The sequence below is a fragment of the Oryctolagus cuniculus genome, chromosome 8 (genome assembly GCF_964237555.1).
Source record: "Oryctolagus cuniculus chromosome 8, mOryCun1.1, whole genome shotgun sequence".
Lineage (NCBI taxonomy): Eukaryota > Metazoa > Chordata > Mammalia > Lagomorpha > Leporidae > Oryctolagus > Oryctolagus cuniculus.
The window spans coordinates 122353087-122369694 of record NC_091439.1 but is presented as its reverse complement, the minus strand read 5'-3'; the positions used below and the strand labels follow the sequence as shown (position 1 = coordinate 122369694).

At 53.2% G+C, this 16608-nt stretch overlaps 1 protein-coding gene across 1 annotated transcript in view; it reads left to right on the top strand.

The window, feature by feature from the left end:
• LOC127486599 (uncharacterized) overlaps nt 1-16608 on the top strand; it is a 116716-nt gene that overhangs the window by 10322 nt on the left and 89786 nt on the right. The window contains exon 2 of the mRNA XM_070047156.1: nt 9452-9892. Coding sequence (XP_069903257.1) covers nt 9452-9892 — 441 coding nt within the window. The remainder of the gene's footprint in view (nt 1-9451; nt 9893-16608) is intronic.

Sequence of the window (16608 nt, the reverse complement as noted above, 5' to 3'; positions counted from 1 at the left end):
CTGATCTCTGTGTTTCTCCTGATGTCCGATCCATATGGTCTTGATTCGCAGTGCATGCTGAGACCAGGACGTACGAATCTTCTTACTTTTTGTCTTGGCTGTTTTGGATCCCCTGCAATTCCGCATGCGAGGTAGAATCACTCAGCTTGTCAATTTCCTCAAAGAAACAGGCTGGGATTCAGAAAGGGATTGGGTTAAGTCTTATGCTCTGTTTATTTAAGCAATGTCTTCTAGTTTTCAGAGCTTGCATTTTCCATTTATTTTATTAACTTTACCCCTACATGTTGTTTCCCGTTTTTGCTGCTACTATAAATTGGATTGCTTTTTTAACTTCATTTTTAGGATTCTTCACTGAAGGCATATAGAAACACAGTTCACTGTTGTGCATCGGTCTTGTATCCTGTAACACTCCTTCTCAGTTCTAACAGTCTGTAGTAGATCCCTTGAGCTTTCTTACATACGTATGCGAGTCTGTTCTCAAACAAGGTGTGTTTCCGAGGTGCGTGTGTGGTGTAAGAACAGGAAATGGGAAGTGCAGAGGTAGGGCGTGTGAAGCAGGTGGGCTCACCTGCGCACAGGTCAGGGTGGCCAGAGCTCGGGCGGGGGAGGCAGGTGGAAGCTGTGTGTGCCGCGGAGGCATCCTGCCACTCAGAAGTGACGTGAGACCCGTGCCGGTGACACGGATCAACTCCAACAGCAGCTGGGAAAGCCTGCCTCCCCGGATGAGCAACAACGTGTGGGTCTCTGCAGATGTCACTGCTGTGTAGATGCCGTCATGTTGATGGTGACCCAAGTCCAGCTGGCAGGGTGCAGCCGAGCCAGGCCAGCTTTGGTGATGTGGCAGCTGGCGCCTGCTGCTTTTGCTCACGGGGCTTCTGGGTGGGAGCCTGGGCTGTAAGGGACAGCAGAATCCCAGATCTTGTAGGCTTAACAAACTTCGGAGCCGCGCTCTTGCTCCACCCTCCCCGCCCCCTCCCATAGCCAGACGTTTCCAGACAAGCTGGGGATGTGACCGTGGCCTCTGTGCCAGCTGCGCCTGCTCTTGCTGGGCCTTCTGAGTTTGGCTGTCGTGTGATGAGCAAAGACCTGGAGAGTGGATTTGCTTGGCTGAGTGCTTGGCGGGGCCACTTCTGGAGATACAAAGGCGTCCAAAGCCATGGTGAGTGCTGCGGTGACACGTGAGCCCTGCCCGGGGCACAAGGCCAGCTTTGCAGCTTAGACACCGAGCTCAGGACGTGCCTCCCTGGCCCCTTTGTTGGATCATCACTCAGACTGGTTTGTGCACCTCCATCAGCTCCCACCCGTTGTCGGAGTGCCTGCCTGCCTGCCTGCCTACCTCGGGGTCTGGGCTGGACCAAGCCTCTGCACCCCTCGTCCAGGAGCCCCGGCCCTGGCCCGCCAGGGAGAGGACTGCCCGCCCAGTTTGCATGCCTTTCCGCACCTTGTTCCTGGCTTCTGCGCTCCCCTGCCTGCTTGGTGAGGACTTTAGCATCCCCTTCTACGTGGCGTGGAAACTCAGGCCCGTGTGACTAGGGATGGCCAGTTCTGAGCCCAGTGTGTCAGAGTGTGTGGGGTGGTGAGATCCTGTCACCCCCATGGCCGCTCAAGAGTAGTCACTGTGTGAGACCTCTTTTGCGTTTCGCCCAGGTGATTGCTGACTGTCATAGCTACGACGCAGTCAGCGTGAGTGGCGAACCAGGCATGTACTGGGTACTTTACACTTCCTCCCAGGTCCTCTTCTGACTGCAGGAGGCGGATTTGAACCTGAGACCACTCCCTGCACTGGTTCTTGTTCTATATATTGTGTTATCCCTCTGGCAATCCAGGTAGGAGGCGAGGGGTTGGAGCCTGTTTGCCTTGGTCAGTTTCCCTGTGGTGGTTAAGCAGGTTGTGCACTTCCGGGTCCCCTTCTGTCTGTCCAGACGAGATGTGCCTCTTGTGGTCGAGATCCGTTTGACCTTTGCCTGCTGATCCAGTCCAGGGGGCTGGCTGTCTGGGCACATTTCAAAGTGTTTGAAATCCTACCTTCAGCCTCCCCAGGAAGAGCCTGGTCAGAATGAGATTCCAGCCACAGCCAGAGCTGGACTGCGGGAACCCCGATTGGTCACAACAAATTATGCCAACAAAGGTTTCTTTTTAGAGGCTGAAAAATGTTCAGCTTTGTGTGCCTACCTTCTCGCCACCTCCCTGTGCCCTGACCATTCCTGCTGCTGTGCGGCCAGAAATAGACGAGACTGGGGTGGAATCCTTGGCCGGGGGCCAGAGGGAGCCGCTCTGGCCAACGCGGGCGTGAAAGTCTCCATTCTTGTCTGGGTGGCTCAGAGAGGCACTCTCACCCCACCGCTTCCCTCGTCTTGTGGGCACGCCCCCTTCACCCAGGACAGCCTCCCTCCACTGAGGAATGTCTTCCCTGGGGACCAGAGGCAGAGCCTGGCCACAGCTGGGAGGGGCGCTTAATCCCGGGTAGGGGGAGGGTGTGGTGGAGCAGGCAGCTCCCAGGCCAACATCTGGCAGAAAGGTCAAGAGAGGCATTCTCTCTGGGTAAAGGAATTCAGAGCTTAGAGAGAGGGGGGAGGAGGATGGCCGGGGTGGGGGGTGGCTGGGATGGCCGCAGTTGGGAGCAAGTGCCCTCTGCCTACACTGTGGCTACAGCTGAGAAGCGCATGGTTTTGATGCAAAGCTGCACATTCGAGCAGACAGGGCCCTGTTGCTGGGAGCCCCAGAGCTCAAGAGGTGGAGTAAGAACTCCCTGGGGCCCTGGGTCGAGGCCTGCTGCAGGAGCACGCTGTGCCCCAGCTGTTTGTGTCGGTAGAGGGGCTGGTTAGGAGGATCGGGTTGTATACGTGACTTAGAAAAGCCAGCAGCACGGTGGCTGCGTCCAGCGTATTCCCCTTGTCTGTGCGTGACCAGGACGTGCTGTTGCCATTGGCAGGAACAGTAATCATCCTCATTTTTGCTGCCTGGGGCTCACAGGGTGTCCCTGTGCGTTATTTGGGGGCGCAGTCGGGTGTCTGTGGGGTTGTCCTGTTGCTTAGGCGCTCAGGAAGTCAGCAGCCACCTGGCTGTCCCACCTGTATCCTTACACAGGTGTGCGCCCTTCTTCATACGGAAGGCACGTGGCAGTCTTTCCTTTTCCTTGTTGAGCAGCGTTGGTTTGAAATGGAATAGACCTTTCAAAGCATTTTCAAACAGTAATCAGTGATGAGTACAATGCCACTCCTGAAATAGCAGAATCAGGGAGTATTCTGGATTGTACTGGAAAGTTCCTGGGGACAGCATATGCTTCAGGGCCACAGACATCCTCCAATGAATGACATCTGCCACGCTTTCTTGATCAACTCAGAAACCTGGGCAGGGGTGGGGGTTAGAACCTCTTTCTGCCTCTGGCCACACCCACACCCCCGATTTCCAGCAAGACCAATGAACGTTGGTGATGTCACCCTTCTGGGTCCAGAAAGAACCACCTTGGCTGGGCCTGGGTGCTCCCAATTCCCAGATGACTCTTGGGGAAATTAAAGGTGGAAACTTAAATGCCAAGACAGATGTTCTGTGCAGCGGTTAAGAAGATGTTGCTTCTGGTGTCCAAATCCCATGTCGCAGAACTGGGTCCTGGCTGTACTCTGGAATCCAGATTCCTACCAATGCACGCCCTGGGAGGCAGCGGGGACGGCTCAAGTGCTTGGGTCCCTGGCACCCACGTGGGAGACCCAGATAGATTGATTTCCCAGCTTCCAGCTTTGCTTGACTTAGCCCCAGCCATTGCAGGCATTTGGAGAGTGAACCAAAGGATAGCATCTCTCTCTCTCTCTCTCTCTCTCTCTTCCAAATAACTAAAATTTTAAAATAAAATATATGCATTATAATCAAGCCTCAGTAGAAAAAGGGATAAAAGACATGAAGATACAGTCTCCAAAAAAAGAAGTACAGATGCTCAAGTAAGTTTGGAGAGAAAAGGCACTGGAGCTCACTAGTAATAAGGAAAATACTCATTAGAGCAAAACATCCTTTTTTGCTTATGAGATGGAGGAGAGTTTGGAAAAGCGGTTATACCCGAGCTTTCAGGGCTTGGGGAAACTTTCACACTGCCAGCTGAGACATAAATTGGCATAGTCTTTCTGGAAGGCAGTTAACACAATTTTGCAAAAGTGTTGGCTTTTTATATACCCTTTGACCCAGCAATTTCACTTTCAGGAATTTATTGCAAGACTGTGGAAAGTTTCAGCTGCAAGGATATTCATTCCAACAATTTTTACAGCAGTGCAAACATGGGAAATGTGATTATGATATAGCCATATGATTGAATACTATGTAGTAAAAACCCTGTTACAGAATAGCCCGTGGGGCCTAATGCTTCAATCTACTGTCCAGTGTGAAAAGCGGTTCACAAAGCAACATGTAGAAAAGGACTCCAAGTTTTTTTTCTTTTTAATTTATTTGAAAGACAGAGTTACAGAGAATCAGAGGCAGAGAGAGAGAGAGAGAGAGAGAGAGAGAGAGAAAGAGAGAAAGAGAGAGGTCTCTGTCCACTGGTTCACTCCCCAAATGGCCACAATGTCCAGAGCTGTACCAGTCCAAAACCAGGAGCCCGGAGCTTCTTCCAGGTCTCCCACACAGGTGCAGGTCCCGAGCACTTGGGCCATCCTCCACTGCTTTCCCAGGCCACAGCAGAGAGCTGGATCAGAAGTGGAGCAGCTGGGACTCGAACCAGCACCCATATGGGATGCGGCACTGCAGGCGGCGGCTCCACCCGCTTCACCACAGCACTGGCCCTGGGACTCCAAGTTTTAACTTGCAGATTCTGCACAGGGGTAAGCATTGGGCACAGCAGTTCCCATGCCGGTTGGGCTGCTCAGATCGATACTGGAGTACTTGGGTGAGAGTCCCAGCTCCGGCTCCTGACTCCAGCTTCCTGCTGAACACGCACCCTGGGAGACAGCAGTGATGGCTGCCATACGTGCGGCAGGCCTGGACGGGGTTCCCAGCTCCCTAGCATGTGCGGGGTGAGCCAGAAAATGGGAACGTTCTCCCTCTCTCGCTTTGTCTATCTCTCTGCCTCTCAGATAAAAAAAAATTAAAAAATTTTTAAAAATATCTACCCAATAATTTTGATAATGGTTGCCTTCGACAGTGCTGGTGCAAGTCATTTTCTTCCATTTACTTGTTTTGATTTTCCAGATTGTCTCACCAGCTTGTAGAGCTTTCACAATAAAGACCAAAACAATCATAGGGTTATTTTTAAGAGAGAAGCATCTGTGTCTAATATGTTACAATCCCCGGAGGAGGGAGTGGGAGAAGGGTCCAGTGGAAGAATGATTCAGGAACCCTCTTCCAGGGAAGATGTGGGAACTGAGCTTGGAGCAGCCCCACAGAGTGGAGAACCCGAGAAGATGGGTGGGGTGGGGCCGTGGGTGCTCATGGACATGCAAATCTGGAGGTGACGATTTTTTTACAAAATGGCAAGGCTGCGTGGTTTGGAGACAGGATTAGAGGCACTGCAAGCCTCACAAGCACTCATGTTGGTGAGGGTGGTACCCAGGGGAAGGCAGGTGCGGGCTGGGGGCAGCAGAGCATCGTGGGGCGGGCACTGCCCCCGCCAGCCTGCAACCACATTCGGGCTGGGCATGCGCTGCCTGTCTGTGCAGCCTTAGGCAACTCACTGAAGCCCTGTGTGCCTCAGCTTCCTCCTGAGGGTGACAGCGGTGTCAGGGCATCGAGTGAGCTCAAACGTTCCGGTGCACGGTCCCCCCTCATCCCGGGAGGCAGGTTCCGGGGACCCCCGAGGAGGCCTGGGACTGCGGGTAGTGCCCGATCCACACTCTGGCTTCCCTGTGCATCCTTACCCACGATCAAGTTTAGTTCCTAAATTAGGCACAGTAAAGGATTAATAATAATAAACCAATGATAAAATAGAACCATTCTTTTCTTCAAGATTTCTTTCTTTCTATCTTTGAAAGACAGATACAGAGAGAAAGGGAGAGAGACAGAGAAAGAGAGACAGAGAGATCTACCACCTACCGGTTCACTCCTTAAACAGCTGCAATGGCCGTTGCTGGGCCAGGCCGAACTCAGGAGCCTAGAACTCCATCTGGGTCTCCCGCCTGGGTGGCAGGGATCCAAGCACTTGAGACATCTTCTCAGGTGTATTTGCAGGGAGCTGGATCAGAAGTGCAGCAGCCAGGACTTGAACCAGTGCTCTTACGGGCTGCTGGAGTTATAGGTGGTGGCTTAACCCGCTGCACCACCATGCCAGCCTGAAAACAGAACAATTCTAATACAAGTACATGAAGGTGGTCTGTCTCAGCACGTCTTCTTACCCAAACCCTCCTTTCTTCTGGCACGGATTTCTTTTCCCTTCTTCACAATGTCATGGCTACGAGACACATTCTTACTGTAGCTATTAGCAATCTTGGCGTGTGATGTTTTCTTATTAACTCGAGAATTCACTTTCACTTAAAGGAAGCACTTATGGCTTCTCTTTGGATATCTGAATCGTTGGCATCACTGCTCCTGTACTCTGGCACCATTGATTAGCAGTGTGGTAAAGTAGGAGTTACTTGAACACAAGCGCTGGCATCAGCCAGGATAAGCTGTTAAGTGACTAACGGGTGGGTAGTGCATAACTTGTGGACCCACTGGACAAAGGGATGATTCACATCTTGGACAGGACGGAGCAGGCTAGTGCATTTTTCATGTTGCTATTCAGAGAGGCACATGAGTTGAAACGTAAGAGTTGTCTGTCTCTGATATTTTCCACTGAATGTGTTCAGATCACGTTTGACCACAGGTAATTGAAGCTGTCAACACGCAGTGCTCCAGAAAGACCCACGTGGGTTCAGCTACAGCAGGGCTGGCTGGATAGAGACTAATGGCAGGAAGTACATTTTCTTCTCCATCACTTCTAAAAATGTGGAGGTTGTCTAGTTATGCCTATATCATTGGTTTATGGCTTAAACTCTATGTGGCCAGACATTTCTCTATCATTGGATATGTGGGGCTTTGCTGCATGACCCGACTTGGGATCCTTTTTGGTAAATCTGCCATGTGTTCCTACGGTCAGTCTCTCCCCTGTAGTCTATCCATATCATAAACCTGTATTTTCAACCCCCAGTTGGTTTCCATCTAGATTTAGCTACTCAGTTTCCCATTCCGGATCCTTCAGCGCCTCTTAGGCAGCCAAACCAACATCTGGGATTCTTTTTCCTTTGGCCTTAAAAACTCCCTCCAGTATTCCCATCTTGTGGATCTGGTAACAAATCGCCTGCTTTTTGTTTGTCTGGAATGTTCTTCGCCTTTGTTTTCTTCACCGGGACAGGTTCTGGGTTGGCTGCTGTGTGGGTCACCCCATCAGGCTGTGCCCTCTTGGTCCCATATTTGGTTCAGGAGCCAACAGCTGCTGTTCCTGCTCTTTCTGGGGGTCATGAACCTTTTCTCCTCGGGCTGCCTGTAGGATTTTCTCCTTTTTTTCTGGAGTTTCCCCAGCTGATTTCGATGTGCCCAGCAGTGGCTTCCTTTGCAAACTGTGCTGCCGGAGTTTGATATCTTCTGCCAGTTTGGGTAAATTCTTAGCCAAGTATTTCTCTCCCAGTTTTTCACCTGAGTGTTTTCTCTCCTCTCCTCTGGGATATCGGTGATAGGCAGTGTAGGTCTTTCCAACAACTCTCTGCCCCTCGGAAGGCCTGGGCCACTCACAGCTTCCCACCTCCTCCTTGGCAGGCTCTGAGCTCCAGTTTTGCTCTTTGCCATCCTGGCGGCTGCCTCAAGCGAAGCTGAGCTGCCCCGCCCGGCGACCACTGCCTTGGAACTGGCAGGTGCCTGAGGGGGAAACGCGGAGCCGAATGGGAGGCTCGCCCTGCTGCACCTCCCATCTCTCTGGACTCTTGGCTCCTTGAATCCTTGCTGCTGCTGCAGCTTCCCAGGGCCTGTAAATATAATATATATTATATATACAATTATATATTATATATATAACAACAGATGCATGGCTCTTACAGAAATACAAAGATGTGGTTCTGTCCCTTGGGACTTCGGGTCTGGAGGTAGAGCCGGATGTGGCACATGCCAGATGTAAAGCAAAATGCAATTTTAACAGCATTGACCTTCACTAACTGCTACCCTGGAGGGGCTCTCATCCCCTCCCGGTCTTGCCTTGCTTCCCTAGAGAGGATGAACCCCACCACCTGCCTCCTCTGCTCCCCAGGGTGTGGTTAGACCCAGAGGAGCTGTGGCCTTCCAGGAGCTTCGACAGGAAGGAGACACGGCCAGGACATCACTAGTTGCTCAGGCAGTGATGTGAGGGGCTGTCCCAGGGACCGCTCCGCTCTCCGGCTTTGTTTATGCGTTAGTCCTGTGTGTGATGAGGATCACAGGGTCTCCAGTGACACCAGTGGGCTTTTTGAAGTCCCTCATTTTGGCTGTCCCCCAGCGCCCACTGTAGTGCACTGGACACCACTGGCTGGACATTCCAAAGGGCAGAATACTGCCTGTCTCCAAGGCCAATCATCCCGTCGCAGGCAGCTCTGACTGTGGGAAAGGTACCTAATCTTTCCTTGGTGTCACACGTCGGGAACTGCGGAGTATGGTTGGCTTACCTCCGTGCAGGTGCAGGTGGTTAAATAAAAATGCATGATGCATGATGCACCTTTAGCTTTCATCCTTTGGTGCTGGTTTTTCCCCCGAGAGTCCCACAGTCCTTGTAAGATAGCTCCTTGCTGTCTGAGTTATGGAGGCACCAAACTCCCCTCTGTGCTCAGAGCAGGCAAGACGGGGCCCATAGCATGCCCTGGAGACAGGCACTGTGCAAGGGAAGGGAATTGCCTCCCCGGCATCCTTGGGTTCTTGGAGGGTGGCACCCACCTCAGGGTGGCTCTGAGGCTGCCGCTTGCAGACCCTCAGTCCTGCTCAAGGTGCACCCCGTCCAGGAGGGGCAGGAGGGGCTTTGCCACGGACTCCTTCACTCGGTGGTCTCACTCGCTGGCGGTGCAGAATGGAAGGTGTGATTGGAGCAGGAGACGTGCTGATGGGGTGGGAGGCCCGGGCCGAAAGCGGGGTGGAGGAATCTTAGGATGTGTGCACCGGAAGAGACCCTGCAGCGAGGTCAGCCTGGGTGGGAGGCGGGGCTCAGGATGACACAGCCTGTGGGCAGCTGCCCTCCATTGTACCCATAGCCATAGTCTACAGACCCTGCTTCCAGGTCAGCTAGAGGGTGCTGTGCTCCCTGCCGGGTGCCCTGCCGAGGGAAGCTTTCCAGTGATACCCGGAACGCGGCTGGGCAGAAGAGGCTGGAGCTCGGGGACCCGCCTGGTGGCAGTGGGAGTTGGGAGCGGAGGCAGGTTTGCGTGTGGGACGGGAGGAGCTGCACGGCCCAAGCCGAGGAGTAGGAAGTGGCTGGGGCGCCGTGTGGGTGTCCGAAGCCCCACGTGCCCATCCTAACGCACCTGCTCTGTCTTTGCAGGAAGCACCTGCCGCCTTTCGAGCCGGCCCACCCCTCCCAGGGCTCCTTCCGTGGGATCCTCCAGCCACCGCACGGGGATGGAGAGGCCACTGGGCTCCTGCCCGCGCTGCTGCCTGGCTGTGCTCGTCCTGCTGCCCGCCCTGAGCCTGGCCCAGTACGAGAGCTGGCCCTCCTCGCTCCAATACCCCGAGTACTTCCAGCAGCCGGCCCCCGAGTACCAGCAGCCCCAGGTACCCTCGGACGTGGTCAAGATCCAGCTGCGCCTGGCCGGCCAGAAGAGAAAGCACAGCGAAGGCCGGGTGGAGGTGTACTATGACGGCCAGTGGGGCACCGTGTGCGACGACGACTTCTCCATCCATGCCGCCCACGTGGTCTGCCGGGAGCTGGGATACGTGGAAGCCAAGTCCTGGACCGCCAGCTCCTCCTACGGCAGAGGCGAAGGTAAAAGGCTCCGGGGCTCCGGTGCCCTGATGAGACCCAGGGCAGTCCCCAGCAGCTCAGCCTGGGGAAGGAAGCTGTGGATGGTTTCCTGGTAGCCGCTGGCCAGTGCCGGTGTGGCTGTGGCCGGCAGGAAGGCGGGAGCAGAGGGGGGCTGGGAGGACCAGTGAGCAGCCCTCCTGATTTGCCTGGGCTGAGCTGGGAAAGTCTCTCAGCAAACCAGGACCCCTGCCTCACCCCAGGTAGGGGCGAGATCAGCTCATCCGGTCCCTGTGGACCACGTGCCCTGCCTGGGGGCTCTGTCAGCACAGGGGCTGTCCTCCAAGTGGCTCCCCCGAGGAGGGCTGACCTATCCAGCAGTGTGTTGTCCAGCCTCAGTTTCCCCAGCTGGAAACTGGGCTCTCAAGAACTCTGGAAAGTCGATTAGTCTGTGTTTTCAAATGAGACAGTAGATAAGAGTGAAGGGTGGCTTCTTTTTTTAAGTTTTTTTTTTTTTTTTTTTTTTTTAGAACAAACTTATTTACTTGAAAGGCAGAGTTACAGAGAGAGAGAGAGAGGGAGAGACAGAGAGAGGGATCTTCTATCCACTGGTTCCCTCCCCAAGTGGCTGCAGTGGCCAGAGCTGGGACAGGCCAAACCAGGAGCCAGGAGCTTCCTCTGTGTCTTCCACGTGGGTGCAGGGACCCAAGGACCTGGGCCATCCTCTACTGCTTTCCCAGGCACATCAGCAGGGAATTGCATTGGAAGCGGAGCAGCTGGGACTCAAACTGGTGCCCATTTGGGATGCCGGCATCACAGGGGCAGCTTTACTCTCTATGCCACAATGCCGGCCCCTTGAAAAAGTTCGTGGCCTAGAGTGTAGTGTTCCCCATCCCAGGGTTGGTAAAGCAAAGACGGCGCCTCCATCTGGCTGGGCCTCAGCATGGGTCCTTCTGTGCGCTAATCCCATGCTGACTGCATACAGATCACCAGAGGGGATGAAAAATACAGCGTATCTCAGCCCTCAGCCAGGGTGGTGGAGCCCGGGGCACGGCGGCTGCTGCTGGGGCTTGGGCGGTGCCTGTAGCCAGGTTGGGGGTGTGGAAGGAGCTGCCAGTGGGGCTCCCTCCAGCCCTCCTTCCTGTGACTCGGAGGATGCTCCATCGCGAACGCCTCTGAGCTCTGTGTAGTTGATAATTTCCTGTTGGAGCCACTGGCTCAGGAGGCCACGCTTACGGCCAGATATCCTCAGAGCTCACCCTGGCCCCTCAGCAGTGGGAGAGGAAGCAGCCCAGATGCATGAGCGGACGCTGTCTCAGCTCATTTCCGGTCTCCCCTAACACAACTTCTCCTGAGTCTCCGTGCCCCCAAATCTCGGGCTCCTCTGCAGGCTGAGCTGCCCGGGGGACAGCAGGTCCACATTTCCTGTGCCAGGCTTGCCAGCCTTCTTGACTCAACAACAAAGGCTTAGAGAGACAGTGGGTCTTTCCCAGTGACAACTTCCTTTTTTAAGGTTTGTTTTATTTCTTTGAAAGGCAAAGTGCCAGAGAGAGGGTGGGAGACAGAGAGAGAGAGAGAGAGAGAGAGATCTTCCATCCGCTGGTTCTCTCCTCAAATGGCTGCAAACAGCCAGGGTTGGACCAGGCTGAAATCAAGAGCCAGGACCTCCATCCATGTCTCTCCTACGTGGGTGCAGGGACCCAAGTCCTTGGGCCATCCTCTGCTGCTTTGCAAAGCACATTAGCAGGGAGCTGGATCAGATTTGCAGAGCCGCTGAAACTGGAACCAGCACTCTGATATGGGATGCTGGCTTCGCAAGTGGTGGTTTGACCTGCCGTACCACAGCACTGGCCCCCACAGCTTTATTTCTGTCCAGATGCACACCTTACTTGTCACCAGACCAGGTGATTGTGGCTGCTCCCATTAGGAGCAGGCATGGGGTGGCTGGGTTTACCTGGTGGGATGTGGTCGGGCAGGAATGACAGATGGGCAGTTCAAGGGCAGAAAGGTAATGTGAGAAAGGAAGAGGTCAAAATCAAGGTCATGAAGCCCCTGCTGGGAGCTGTGGTTGAGACCAGTAGCTTATGCAGACACTTACAGCCCGCCTTATGTTCACAGCACTAAGAGGGTAGAAACTCAGTTTGGTTATGGCGTTCAGAAGTGAGGCCTTTTTTTAAAAAAAAAAAAAATTTATTTATTTGAAAGGTATTAGGTAGATATTTTATGTGTGTGTGTGTGAGAGAGATTTTCCATCTGCCGGTTCACTCCCCAAATGGTGTCAAGAGCCAGGGCTGGAGGCTGGAACTCCATCCAGGTCTCCTATGAGTGTGGTGGGGCCCCAAACCCTTGGGCCATCTTCCACTGCCTTCCCAGGTGCATGAGTAAGGAGCTGATCAGAAGTGGAGCAGCCAGGATTCAAACCGGCGCTCATATGGGACCCCAGGCCTTTAGGAAGTGATTAGGTTGCATAAGGCCAGGACGGTGGAGCTCCCGCGACTGATGCCTGGCAGCTGTGTAGGAGCCCACTCAGACACACCCACGCCCAGGCCCTTCCTTGCCGTGTGAGCCTCCGCACCACCTTGGAATTCTGCCAGCAAGGAGGCCACTGCCGGTGAGGCTTTGCATCTTGTGTTTCCAGAGTCGCAAGACAAAATAAACCTCCTTCTCCATAAAGTTAGATGGCCTCGGGCATCTCATTAGAGCGACAGAAAAGCAGCTACACACGGGGAAGGGGGGAAGTCGTGGTGGGGCTCTGAAGGGTTGTGCAGAACTGCTAGGACCCATGGCCCATGGGTCCCCACTGAGAGAGAGGGGCGTGGAGGCAGGGCGGGAGGGCTGGAAGGAGATTGAGGAGGGTGCAGGGGTCAGGCATGGCAAACTGAGCTCCACGCGTGTGGGAGCAGCCAGCGCCAGGGGCAGGGGAGCCACTGCAGAGGAGCTGCGGCAACAGAGTCCAGGCGTGCTGGCAAGGCCGTCCGCGTGGTGGTGACAAGGAGAGCGTCAGAGAGGGTGGGGAGAAACGGACGCCAAGGTGAACGCTGACTCATGTCCAGGGCTTTAAGAGTCGAGCTGTCTATTTAAAGTAGGATTTGGTCATTTGTTATGGCTGATCTTTTAAATATAAATATATTTGTACAGTATGTTTTTTCTCTTTCTTTAAAAGATTTATTTATTTATTTGAAAGAGCTACAGAGAGAGAGAGAGAGGAGAGGCAGAGAGAGAGAGAAAGAGAGAGGTCTTGCATCCTCTGGTTCACTCCCCAGTTGGCCACAATGGCCAGAGCTGAGCTGATCCAAAGCCAGGAGCCAGGAGCTTCTTCTGGGTCTCCCAGGTGGGTGTAGAGGCCCAAGGACTTGGGCCATCTTCTACTGCTCTCCCAGGCCACAGCAGAGAGCTGGATTGGAAGTGGAGTAGCCTGGACTCAAACCGGCACCCATATGGGATGCCAGCACTGCAGGCGGCAGCTTAACCCTTGGTGCCACTGTGCTGGCCCCATGTACTATATATTTTTCTAAGAAAAAAAAATCTAGGAAGAATTTTGAATGTTTTCACCATAAGGAAATGATAAATGTTTGAGGAGATTTGTGCACTATACGATGTATACATGCATTGAAACGTCACATGGAACCCCAAGAATAGGTGTAATTCCTATATATACTCGAGACACAGTTCATGGCTGTGATTGCATTTGGATTCCATCAGCCTGAGTTCCGGTTTCTCAGTACTGGTTACATGACGGGCACTCGGAGGATATTAACATGTGTTTTGATTTGGGAGATCTGGCAAAGTGGTGCTGGGAGGAGAGGCACTTGGCCCAGCAGTTAAGGTCCTGTGTCCCCTGTAGGAGCTCCTGGCACATGTTCCTGGCTCCATTCCTGACTGCAGCTTCCTGCTACTGCAGACCCAGGGAGGCAGCAGTGATGGGTCACGTGGCCTCCCCATTCCCGGCCTCCAAGTGGGCCTCCGAGCACCTGAACAAGGCGGGTCCTGTCCACCCAGCCGCCTGCCTGTCTGGATCGGAGCGACAGGGCCAGCCGTGACCGTGTGGGGCCCTGCGGGTTCTGCCTTCACCCTGACACAGCCTCAGAGGCAGGCTCTGGCTCCCAGCACCATCCCATTTATGGCCTTTGTTTTGCACAGGCTCTGTTCATTTGTTGGTGAGTCTCTCTGGTCATCCGGAGAGCATTTCTGGCAGTCAGTGAGCAGAAAGAGTAAAGTGACATTTGGCTTCCGATGGGATGGCCCTCTGGGTCCAAAGCCTCACGTTGTGCCCCAAGCGCTGCTTCCCTGACAACTCTGAGACGGCTCCTACGTGACCAGGCCGAGACCCACCGTGCGTTCCAACAGGCGCACCCTGGAGCAGTGAACGCAAGACAGTCTAAGCAGTGTGCATGAGGCATAGCAGGGAAATAAACATCGCCGCTGAAGTCAGGCCAGAGCGTACAGGGTGCGTGGTGAAGCTGCCTTGGGCCAAGTGCAGAGCGACATAGCCGCAAAGACCTGGCGCATGCAGGGAAAGACTGTTGCGGGGGGGGGGTTGTTGAAAGAGAGCAGTTCTTCTGGGAAACTTAGCTCCCTCTAGAACTCCAGGTGCCAATTTCAAATGCACCCTATCCAAGAGAGGGCGAGCGTTTGGCTCAGTGGTTAAGATGCCTCCCAGGATGCCTCCATCCCGTATCAGGGTTCAGGTTCCAGGTTGTCCACTTCTGATCCAGCTTCCTGCTGATGTCACCCTGGGAGGGACTTGAGTACCTGCCACCCACATGGACTTCCAGGCTCCTGGCTTTGGCCTGGCCCAAACCCAGGCTGATGCTGGCATTTGGGAAGCAAACCAGTGGGTAGAAGTGCTCTTGGTCACTCTTTTCTCTCCCTCTTTCTCTGTCTTTTCCTTTCAAATAACATGAAAGCTGTATTTATTTATTTTACATGCTGTTAAAATACGCTATATGCAGGGCCCGTGTTGTGGTGTAGCAGGTAAAGCTGCCACCTACGATGCCGGCATCCCCAATGAGCACAGGTTCGTGTCCCGGCCGCCCCACTTCTGATCCAGTTCTCTGCTAATGGCCTGGGAAAGGCAGCAGAAGATGGCCCAAGTGTTTGGGCCCCTGCCACCCTCATGAGAGACTGGATAAAGCTCCTGGCCCTTGGCTTTGGCCTGGCCCATCCCTGGCCATTGTGACTTTCAAATAAATCAATCTTTTTTTTTTTTTTTTTTTTTTTGTCATCTGGTCATCCTTGTAACCAACGCCCAAATTAAGAGCCAAGTGATTACTAGCGCTCCGAGAGTCCTCACTGTCCTCCCCTCTCTGCTTCTCGTTGGCAACTGTGAAAAGGAGTATACCATCATCCCCATGGCACAGGTCAGTGAAGCAGTATTTATCACGAGGTACCAAATGTGGTGACAGCCCCACGGCTCTTATCCTTTCTCTGTATCTTAACTACCACAGATAAGAGAAAACACAGTGTTTGTCTTTTGCAGCCTGGCTTATTTCACTTGGCATAATGATCTCCAATTGCATCATTTTGATGCAAAAGACAGGCTTTCGTGCTTTTTCATGGCTGAGTCATATTCCGTCTTGTATAAATGCCACATTCTCCTTATTCAGTCATCAGCTGTTGGGCATCTGGGTTGATTCCATGTCTTCGCTGTTGTGAATTGAGCTGCTGTCAACATGGGGGTGCAGATAATGCATATGCTGATTTCATTTTCTTTGAGTAATAGCCCAGGAATGGGTGGCCGGGTCATATGGTAGATCTGTTTTCAGGTTTCTGAGGAATCTCCATACTTCTTGTGGAGAAGAAATCTTGCACAATGGCTGTACCAGTTTGCATTCCCACAAACAGTGAACTAGGGTTCCCTTCTCCGACATCCTCACCAGCATTTCTTGTTTGTTGATTTCTGTATGAGAGTCATTCTAACGGGGGTGAGGTAAAACCTCATTGTGGTTTTGATTTGCATTTCCCTGAAGGCTAATGATCCTGAGCATTTTGTCATGTGTCTGTTGGCCATTTGGATTTCCTTTCTTGAAAAATGTCTGTTCAGGTCCTTTGCGTGTTTCTTGACAAGGTTGTTTGTTGGGTAGTTATTGAGTTTCTTGAGCTTTTTATAGACCGTGGATATTAATCCTTTATCGGTTGCCTAGTTTGCAAATCTTTCCTCCCATTCTGTCGGTTGCCCCTTCCCTTTGCTGAGTGTTTATTGCAGTGCAGAAGCTTCTCCGTTTGCTGGGACCCCGCTTGTTCATTTTGGCCTTGATTGCCAGTGGATGAGGGTACCTTTTTCCGCACATCCTGGCCAGCACTTATTGTTTCTTGATTTTTGGATGAAAGCCATTCTCCCTGGGGTGAGCTGAAACCTCAGTGTGGTTTTCTTTGCATTTCCCTGATGGCTAGTGATCCCGAGCATTTTCTCATGTGTCTGTTGGCCGTTTGCAGTTAGTTCATTGTGTGAAAAAGCGCAGCAGGCCCCATAGAGCCTGTGTCCTGTGCCGGTGCCCTGGCCTGTGTCCAGCTCCTGAGGGAGGGCGATTTCCTGCCCTGCAGATGGGATACTGGCTCCACTTGGTTCCATCCTCTCCGTCCCTCCAGCAGCTCGCCACAGAGCGCTTCAAGGCAGAGGCCCGCTTAGAACACAGAGGGTCTCTTCCCGTTGCTAGTGCTCACAAGACAAACAGCAGTTTGTTGTAGAAACAGCGACGGATGAGCCAGCATGTGTTACAGTGGAGGAGCCGGACAGCTTG